General features: G+C 51.7%; 1 protein-coding gene across 2 annotated transcripts; it reads left to right on the top strand.

The window, feature by feature from the left end:
- Positions 1–2,125: 2,125 nt before the first annotated feature.
- ZBTB39 (zinc finger and BTB domain containing 39) lies at positions 2,126–9,848 on the top strand. 2 transcript variants are annotated; one of them, XR_009188255.1, is made up of 3 exons: positions 2,126–2,267; positions 3,736–6,315; positions 7,037–9,848. XR_009188255.1 is itself a non-coding variant. In XM_058308295.1 (2 exons), exon 2 carries the CDS (start codon positions 3,780–3,782, stop codon positions 5,907–5,909), a length of 2,130 nt encoding a protein of 709 aa, XP_058164278.1. In that variant the 5' UTR covers positions 2,126–2,267; positions 3,736–3,779; the 3' UTR covers positions 5,910–9,848. The 2 variants fall into 2 exon arrangements, 1 of the variants encoding a protein (XP_058164278.1); XM_058308295.1 differs by having other exon boundaries at positions 3,736–9,848.
- Positions 9,849–10,353: the final 505 nt, after the last annotated feature.

The raw sequence follows: 10,353 nt of genomic DNA, 5'->3' as shown, positions 1-10,353 counted from the left end.
AAGGAGAAGCTCACCTCAGCATCTCTGGTGACAGGTTTATTGCTAGAGGTCAAAGAATGCTCCCACCCTAGATCTCTGAGCCTTTCTCATGGACTAGTCATCTTGCTGACTTTTCAAAATTAATGACCTATGGTTTTGAAAATGGGGCAACTTTTGCAGCATCTGGGGTAATTTCTTTAGTCATGAAAGCTTCAAGAACTGCTTCTGCCAGGCTTGGTGGGAGACGGGTGTGTGCTGAGATGAAGAGACAAATTGTTTGTCTAGTAGGTGCATAAATGTAGAAAGGTTGCTCTCTGGTGGGATGGACAAAAATTGCAGTCCTGGGGATTCCAGGAGCAATAAAGATACATTTTTAACTCAGATTCCTGTTTCTGTACTTAGAGATCCTGTGGAGGGATCTTGGTCGTCCCCTTCCCATTTTGAACAGTTCGATGCCTAGAAAGACCCGGTCAATAAGACCTTGACTGAGTTCCTGGCCCTCTCTTCTCTGTTTAGCTTTGTCTATGTGTGTTACCATGACTGTGGTGATTTACTTGACATAAAACGAACAAACAAACAACAACAACAAAAACCACATTTCAGTATAAACAGCATGGTTTGTGTTTGGGTAAGTTACCTTTAATTTACACTCTTGGGGTGGTAAGCTGGCAGCTGAAGGAGGCAGTTGATTGGAAAGACTGAACAGGCCCAAGACCCTTGCAAGGCCGGCAGCTACTCCAGGCATGCTGGAGGCCTGGTGCCTAGCTCGTTCTACCATGTTCCATGTCGGGGCTCTGTCACCTTGCCAGGCCGTGGAGGCCTGGGCCTGCCATCAGAACACATTGTATCAGCTTCTGAGTGACCCGATCACGGGAGGGCAAAGTGGACTCCCCACTACAAAACTAAAAAACAGGTTCTATGGCTTTTTTGTGTCTCCTGGCTGGTAAATGTTAAATATTAGGCAGCATTGGTACAATCCATGCCTTCGGTCTAATCTATCAGTAGGTCATGAGGTTGTGGGAGAGGGAACTCACAGTCTCCCCAGTTCGCCAAGAGAACTGATAATTGCTGAACAGCTGAACGTAGGTCACTTGGCAACGTGATGTGTGCTCCCCTCTCCCCACTTACCCACCAAGGAATTACTGAACCCCACCATGTGTGTGCCCTGGAGGCTTGTGCTGGGCTGAGGGGCGAAACCAAAGAGTCCTGCAGCCTGCAGGTTCCTCTGCACTGAGGAGAAATCGACCATGATTTCTAATGTTTCTGGTGGTGGTGGTGGGGACAGGCAGGTCAGGTAGTTTTGGTTTGATGACAATATTTGAAGAGAGGATTTGGGAGCAAACCTTGGAGAAGAAAGGTGTGGTGGGGGAGGCAGAGTGATGGAGCCCTGGAAAGAGTTGGGGAAGGCAGGCTGCAAGAAACAGGGCTGGGCTGGCAAGGTGCAGTGGGAGCCTGTGACTTTCTTCTTCTGGCCAGCTAGCTGGAATTAGGAGCAGCAATGGGTTTTCAAAGGGGACCACTAGGGATCCAACCTGAAGTGCTCCTTCTTTCCTTCCATCATTCATTCAAATAAGCTTAATGAGCACTTATCATATGTGCCAGGAAGTATGGTAAGAGAGGGATGCAGTAAACACAATACCACACAGCGCCTGCCTTCAGGAAACTCACAGCCCAGTGGAACAGACATAAATTAATCAAATAATTGTGTAACTTTTCCTAAAACTGCAATTGTGGAAGTTCTGAGGAGAAGCTTCTGGAACGATGAGACGGAACAGGAGAGGCGATGAGAGCTTGGAGTTTGAACGGGATCGAATCACTTCTCCAAACACCAGAGCCAGGAGGGAGAGATCCTCCACCCGGCGAATCAGCGCTCCGAAAAAGCCAGGCCTGGGAGGAACGGGGCTGGGGGCTTGGAAACGTGCCGCAGCCGCTGGCGCCGGGCTAGAGCGGGCGCCGCGGGGTCGCGCGGGGCGGAGGGGCGGCCGCGGCTGGGCGGCTGCGGTCCTGGCCGGCCTCGTGCCCGGCCCCGCCGTGGGGGGGCGCTGCCTGCTCCCGGGCAGCTGGGGGCGCCGCGGCCGTGCGGCGGGGGGCGCTGCCTCCTCCGGGACGGCGGGGGGCGCTGCGGCCCGGGCGGTGGGGGCGGCCCGGGCCGGCGCGGCGAGCGGCGCGGCGGATGGAGAGTCTGGCCGCGGCCGGCGGCGCCGCCTCCTCGTCGGGCCGGGCACGGCGGGCCGGGGCCTTTGTGTGAGGCGGCGGCGGCGATGGTGCTCGGGGCCCCGCGGAGCCGGGTAAGCGCGGCAGGGCGGGGGGCTGCCCCGGCCGAGGCCCGACCCCCGGCCCGGCCCTCCCTTCGCCCTCGCTGGGCCCCTTCTGCCCGCTCCCTTCCACGGACCCAGCCTCCCCGCCCGCGCGCCCACCGTCGCCCCCTTTTCGGCCCCGCAGCCCGCCGCGCACCCGCCCCCCGCCCCGGGTCGCCGGGCGAATCCCCGCCTGTTGGTGGAGGCACCAGATGGGGCGCCCCAGCCGGACCGGACGGGCTTCCCTCTTCAGAGGAGAGCTGCGGCGCCACCGGATTGTCGGGGTGCCCTGCTCCGAAGTTGCGACCCTCCCCGCCGCCCTTCATGTCCCCCCTTTTCCCACGGCTTCCTGATACCCCCATCTGTGGATCCGTTGATGTTGATGACGGACGGGGACCCGGAGCAGCTTGGCTGGTGCCCAGCAAGGCTCAGAAGCCTCCTGGGCCCCAGAAAAAGTTGGGAATTGTTGGTAGAATCTGGTGAGAAGGAGAAAGGGGCTGTGTTGCTTGGGGCGAGTCCTGAGCAGGAACAAGAATGCAGCTAGCTCATCCTCCTCAGGCCTTGCGGACCGGGAAGGGGAAAAGGTGGTATTGAACAAGCCCTCAGGAGGCTTGCCTGTGTAATTAGATGCCTTTCTTAAGGCATGAAATACATTTATTAGTAAACAGTGTTAAGAAGGAATAAAACACTTCATTTTAAATACCATAGTTGTGTTCTATTTTGCTTTGCCCTTTTGGTTTCTGAATGTTTAAACTTCATCCACAGAATCCAGAGAATGTGACAGAGCAGTGCCTGAGATGGGTTATAGAAAGACCAGGGAGTAGGCATGTGGCACAGTTAGAGAGGGAAGGGAATTCAGTAAAGAGCAAGAAATTTATTTAAGGGCTGAAAGGAAGCAGTAATGACAGAAAACTAAAAGATGGAGCATTCTTATCTTTTCCCCGGGAGCAAATGGAGCTTTGATAATTGCGTTCAAGTATGTATATGGCTTTGTGAGGGAAGAGTGTATCTTCAGTGAGGTAGGAAAGTGTGTACTTAGCAGGAAATTAATAGGAGCTAAATTTGAGCCAGTTGCTCTGGTGATGAAGTGCAAGATTATATCCTTGGGAATGCCTCTGGCTTTTCTCTCAGGCACAGAGGTCTAGCTTCTCTCCAGCCAGGCCTATGATCTCTCTCACTGACTGGGAAAGCCTAAACTATGAGATTTTTTCCCCAGTATGTTTGGATTTTGTTAAGATGACCCTATGTGTTTGGTACATGTGAGGGGAGAGATTGCTGTCCCACCATTTTTGCTGCGCTTGCTCCCAGCAGAATGGAGCAGCTCTTGCCTGCCTGCCTGTTCACGTCCGTTTTCCCCCCGGGGCCTAGAAGCCCTCGACCTGCTGGTGTTTTCTCCCGCAGAGCCCCTCACTTGCAGGTGTGTGTCTGGCCATCCATCTTCTCCTCTTGCTGTCCACAGATTAACCGTGCTGCTAAGGAGGCAACTTCCTAGGAGCTGCTAAGATGGGCATGAGGATCAAACTGCAAAGCACCAACCACCCCAACAACCTGCTGAAGGAACTCAACAAGTGCCGGCTGTCGGAGACCATGTGCGATGTCACCATCGTGGTGGGGAGCCGCTCCTTCCCGGCCCACAAGGCTGTGCTGGCCTGCGCGGCTGGCTACTTCCAGAACCTCTTCCTGAATACCGGACTCGATGCCGCCAGGACCTACGTGGTGGACTTCATCACCCCTGCCAATTTTGAGAAGATTCTGAGCTTTGTCTATACATCAGAGCTCTTCACGGACCTGATCAATGTTGGGGTCATCTACGAGGTAGCTGAGCGCCTGGGCATGGAGGATCTCCTCCGGGCCTGTCACTCTACCTTCCCTGACCTGGAGAGCACTGCCGTGGCCAAGCCCCTGACCAGCGCCAGCGAGAGCCACTCTGGTACCCTAAGTTGTACCTCAGCAGAACCCACCCATCCCCTTGGAGAGCTCCGGGGCGGCGGGGAGCACTTTGGTGTTGATAGAAACTGTATGTTGCCCAGTGATGCTGGGGGAAGCTACAAAGAAGAGGAGAAAAATATTACTGGTGACACTAACCACAGCCTGCCCCTGCCACCGCCACCACCACCAAAGACAGAACATGATGCCCCTGCTCCCTTCCCGTCCGTTACTGGGATGGTGACCCAGCCAGGCCTAGGTACCATCAGCATGGGTATCCAGACCAACGTGAGCTCCTGCCAGCCATACAAAGTTCAAAGCAATGGAGACTTCAGTAAAAACAGCTTCTTTACCCCTGACAGTGCAATAGACATTACCTCTGGGGGCAACTCCTGTCTGAGCAATAGTGACCACTCCAAAGATCCAGGCTTTGGGCAGATGGATGAGCTCCAGCTGGAGGACTTGGGGGATGACGACTTGCAGTTTGAAGATGCCACCGAGGAGATAGGCACAGCTGAAGAGGTGATTGAGCTGAGTGACGACAGTGAGGACGAGCTGACTTTTGGAGAGAATGACAACCAGGAAAATAAGGCCATGCCCTGCCAGGTATGCAAGAAAGTTCTGGAGCCCAATATTCAACTGATCCGACAGCATGCGCGGGACCACGTGGACCTGCTGACAGGCAACTGCAAGGTCTGTGAGACCCACTTTCAGGACCGAAACTCCCGGGTGACCCACGTCCTGTCCCATATTGGTATTTTTCTCTTCTCCTGTGACATGTGTGAAACCAAGTTCTTTACCCAGTGGCAGCTGACCCTCCACCGACGGGATGGGATATTTGAAAACAACATCATTGTCCACCCCAATGATCCCCTGCCCGGGAAGCTGAGTCTGTTTTCAGGGGCAGCCTCTCCTGAGTTGAAATGTGCAGCCTGTGGGAAAGCATTGGCCAAAGATTTCCATCTGGTCCGGGGCCACATCCTCGACCATCTGAACTTGAAGGGCCAGGCCTGCAGCATCTGTGACCAGCGCCACCTCAACCTCTGCAGCCTCATGTGGCACACGCTCTCCCATCTTGGCATTTCAGTCTTCTCCTGCTCTGTCTGTGCCAACAGCTTTGTAGACTGGCATCTCCTGGAGAAGCACATGGCTGTGCACCAAAGCCTGGAAGATGCCCTCTTCCATTGCCACTTGTGCAGCCAGAGCTTCAAGTCAGAGGCTGCCTATCGCTACCACGTCAGCCAGCACAAATGTAGCAGTGGCCTTGATGTACGGCCTGGTTTTGGGCTACAGCATCCAGCACTCCAGAAGCGGAAGCTGCCGGCGGAGGAGTTCCTGGGCGAGGAGCTAGCATTGCAGGGCCAACCAGGGAACAGCAAGTATAGCTGTAAGGTCTGTGGCAAAAGGTTTGCTCACACGAGCGAGTTCAACTACCATCGGCGGATCCATACAGGCGAGAAGCCGTACCAGTGTAAGGTGTGTCACAAGTTCTTCCGAGGCCGCTCGACCATCAAGTGCCACCTGAAAACACACTCGGGGGCCCTCATGTACCGCTGCACGGTCTGCGGCCACTACAGCTCCACCCTTAACCTCATGAGCAAGCACGTTGGTGTGCACAAGGGCAGTCTCCCGCCTGACTTCACCATTGAGCAGACCTTCATGTACATTATCCATTCCAAAGAAGCGGAGAAGAACCCAGACAGCTGACTGGTTCCCGGCAAAGCCAGGGTCAGCTCCCTAGGGACAGCTAGGACCTCAATTTTCTAAGGGCTGTTGGTCCCTCCCCCGCTGAAGTTACAAGTTTGCCTTGCTTAGGAATTTGGTTCTGTGTTGTGTTTAAAGAAGAAAAACGAAGAAATAGCACATAAGCTGAGTTACTGTTTTTGAGAAGCAATGGCCGTATCACGTTTACCTCCATACCTGTGCTTGCCCGGGAAGGGCTGTGTTTTTTATTCTTTTGAGTCTGGTTTTGGGATCTAGTCAAGCAGCTGGTGTCAACTAGATCCTCTTCTCCAGCCTCTCTACTTTTAGTTTACTGATAGGTTTTATGCTGCTAAGAACCCAACCAACAGCCTCACTGTATAGAGGAGGTGGAGAGAGGTTTTCACTGCAGGTATTGCTGCCAGACCTCCAACTGGGACAACCAGCTATGAGGAAGATTTTGGAAATGTCATTCAGAAAAGACTAGTCTGCAGGGCAGCTCATCTTAGGTTCCAGCCCCAGCCCTTGGCAGGGAAGAGGTGTCAGGGACGGAGGTGCCTGCTTGTTCCAAGGCCCTTATCTTCTGACTGGATGGTGAAAATCTTTGGGTGGCTAGAGCCAGACTGGGGACAAAGCTTTTTATTTAGGGGAAGGGATAAGTGAAAAAGCTTTGGGGTGAATCCTTGCCAGCTAGAAGGGGTTGCCCTGCAATCCTGTCCTAAGTAGCAGTGGGATGGACAGGAAGGGAGGTTTCTCTTTTCTCCTCATTTCCAAAGAAAAATGGTTTTACGGAGTGATGGCCCAGGACGTCAGGCCTTCCCTCTGGGCAGAGGGCAGGGAATCCCTTTGACATAGTCATGTGTCATTCTGGCCACCTCCATTGACCGTGAGTGTCCTGGTGGAGCGGTGGGGATGTCACTGACAGCAGCAGCAGCCTTGCCTTAATTTACAGCCAGTCTCCCACCCAGAAGTGTTTGGCCTATAGTGTACATTAGAAAACCCCACGAGGTGGCGGAGTGGTGGGCTCTGTGCGCTCTTCAGGATTAAGGGGACCTGAGTAACTGGTGGCTTGTAGTGGGGAGTGCGTTCCGACTGTCCAGTCGGGTAATGCTGTTGTTTAATTGTGCTAACAGGGCCCGAGTTTTGGCAGCTCATCTTCGACCAGCTGGAATTTATCCTGATCTGTCATGGCATCACCTCCAGAGGGCGCTGTTGGATGGGGGCTGGTTCAGGCCCTGCATAGGGCGCTGGGAACATGTCTACCTGGTTCACAGGCTGGTTGGCGCCCTTCTTAGTGGGATTTTGAAGGGGCCTTGCCCAAAGAACGCTTGAGGGAGAGGGCCCTCAGACCTTGCAAACTCACAAGGTGGCATCTCAGTAAATCATACTACCTCACCTGCTCCGGCGAGCGCTGGGAGTCCCTGGGCTCCGGCCTGACCCTGCTCCTCGTGAAACTCAGCAGCAGCCCTGGCTGTTTCACAAGCAAGTGGTTTGAACTAACTCACAAGGCCTTTTTGAACGTTAGTATTTATTTATTTTTTGTTTTTGTATACATATTACCCAGCATCTCTTGATAAAGAGATTTCAGGAAAACGAGTTTCTCCTCAGCAAGTGGCCCTATTCAAGGGGAGTCCTGGCCAAATATTTGGGGAACAGGGTTATCACAGGAGAGAACATGTCAAGCCTTTGAAACAAGCAAATTTCTTTCCTCCCTCTCCAGATAGTCTCTAGCAGAATAAGCCCAGGAAACATTTTAGGCAATGGATGTGAGTCCTGGGAAGTTAGGGCCAAGAGTAGTAAAATAATGGAGTCCAGTTAAATTACCAGGCCCTTCATCCCCATTCCATCCTGTGATGGAGTAGATTGGGGTCGGGATTGAGGGGCTCAAGTCTCATGAAGGACCTCTTTGCACATTTTCTCATCCTTCCTAAACCTGGAAAGCCTCCTGGCCTTGTGTAATAATGAGACTTGCAGGGAAACCAAAGCTCCCTCTCTGTTGACCCACTGCAGCTCTCCTAAACCCTAAAATGGTGACTCCTCCAAGGTGGATCCCGTGGCTCTCTGGTGGGGTGACCATCAGATGAAGGGACTTGCACAGGGACCAGTTTAAAGGCCCAGCTTTCATCATTCAAACCCAACTTGTTTAATGTCCCCTCAGGAAAGCAGTGTTGGGACTTGCCGTAACTGACTGACTTCTCCGTTTCTTTCTCTCGCTGACCATTAGAAATGTACAAAGGAAAATGCGTTCAAGACTATAATCAAGCATCTGCTAAGCTTTTCAAACCTCCCAGACTAGGGGTGAGGACTGATGTTTTTTGATGGGCCAGATTTGAGAGAGGTGGTATTTATTGGAACCCAGTCAGGTAGCTGAGAGTGGAGAAATGTGCTGAAGAAACACTTCTTGAACAGAGGGCGACTTAGATGCTGGGTAGTCTGTATACTTAACCTGAAACTGTGAAGTTTTCCCTTTTTGCCAGTAAACCAAAAAGCAAACCCTTGAAACTTTGCCCCTGAAACACTAAACAAAAAACTGGACCCCTTGATCCCCCTGAGGCTGGTTGATCACGGCGGCCCAGTGAGTCCCAGTCAGACATGTAGCAGGATCAGCAGCTGATGAGGCTCATTGCCCAAACATCCCATTCCTCTGTGTGTCCCAAAGTCAGGTGAGCTCTTCCCTCTGTTTGAAGTCAGGTTTGCTTCCTTGGCCTCCAGCTCACCCTTGTCTGAGCTGTTTTACTTGAAACACTGTATTGTGGCAGGAGCACTCTAGGATGCCTGGGAGAATGTATTTGTTTTATTTAGTCGTTTTTGTTTTTGTTTTTGTTTTTTAGGCTACTGTTCATTTGATTTTGTTGCCCTGTCTCTGCTGAAGCCCAGTTCAGCCCTGTCTCCTGCTGTATTGCCCTGAGGCTCTGTTTGACCCTTGAATGTTCTCTCTTCTCCTTTTTCCCCTTTTTCTTCTCTACTCAGGACCAACTACATAATTTACAGAGCCCCTTGTTAAAAATTATTAGGAATTTCAAGATGAGAGAGCATTGAACCAGCACAGGGCCGTTCCCAACTTGTTTCCTAATGGAAGATGGTAATATTTGTACAGCACACGGGAGGCCACTGTGGCCAGAGGAAGGGCATGCTGTCATGCACGCAGGCTCACTGGTGCCAGAGCACCAGCTGGAAGCTCTGCTGTACCTTAGTATTTGGTCCTAAATTTTAAGACTCCACGGAGTCTCTGTAGTTGATGGCAAATGAGAAAGAAGGGGTAGGGGTGGGAATGGGGTTTTGGCCCAGGTTACCCCTCAGAACAAGGAAATGGATAAAAGTTCTAACTCTCTTCTGTTCTGACCTGCCAGCATCCTGTGCCTCCAAGACAAGGCTTTGGGCCTAAATATCTTCTCCCTCGTCAGGTTTTTGCTACTGATGAATTTCCTTCCCAGCCGTCCCTTCTGGCCTGCTGCCATGCCCTATTCCCTAGACTACTCAACTTCGGAAGTGAATTTAAGTCTTTTCATAGAGGGACATAAGAGTGGGGTGGCCCACACGGCCTTTTCCCTATATCCAGCACTGAATGAGTCAGGGAGCAGGTGTTTGCCTCAATGTGGCTTCTCACCATAAACTTAACATCAGGATGAAAACGAAGTTGCTTTGATGTTTCTCTAACACCCGTCCCCGTCCAATCCACCCCCCTCCAACCTCTAATAACTAAAGGCTCTTTTATGAAGCAGACAAGGGTTGTTGACGTCTAACTCCTTCCATTAAATTAATAAGTACTGACCTCCTAATATTTAAGTGTTTACTATCTATTGCTGTAAAGTTTTGTATATTTTGTAAACGTTTTTTCCCCCCAGATAGTAGATGTCTAAAATCGTTGTACATCTGATTCTTTTATATTCCATTGTTGGGCACAAACTGTGGTTTTTATTTAGAATAAAAAAAGGAAATTTGAAATGTGAGTTGTTTTCCTATTGGCTGTGAATATGCTTATACCTCAAATTCAGAATTTCAGGGCTCATCACCCTTTTTGTAGCAGCAGATGCCAGAATTCTTTCAGGTAGCACATTTTCCTTTCCTGTAGCTGGAATTTCCCTGGATTGGCGCATTGACCTGTTTTTAGTAGGAAATTAAGTCAATGATCCAACCTTTTTGGTGGTGGTTAGGGCGTTGCTGAGGGCATCTTCTGCCAGCCTGGAGAGCAGTGGGCAGTTGGACTCGACATTCCTGAGAGATTTGGCCATAAATTGTCTTGCCAATACCATATATTTCTCTGTGATGCGGTATGGCTTTAAGTGGGGAGGGGCAGATGGAGAGTAAGAAAGGGGAAGGTTCAAACTGGTGAGGCAAAGGTTTGATATAATTTTGTGAGGTCCATACAAGGGTATGCCCACAGAAGGAGACTGAGGCCTCTAGAAACTAGTGCAGTGCCCCGGTCTCACCATCTGCCAGGCCGGTGCTG

Source organism: Dasypus novemcinctus, chromosome 12, assembly GCF_030445035.2.
Source record: "Dasypus novemcinctus isolate mDasNov1 chromosome 12, mDasNov1.1.hap2, whole genome shotgun sequence".
NCBI classification, from domain to species: Eukaryota; Metazoa; Chordata; class Mammalia; order Cingulata; family Dasypodidae; genus Dasypus; species Dasypus novemcinctus.
The sequence above is the reverse complement of the archived record's forward strand: the minus strand, read 5'-3'. Positions and strand labels throughout refer to the sequence as shown.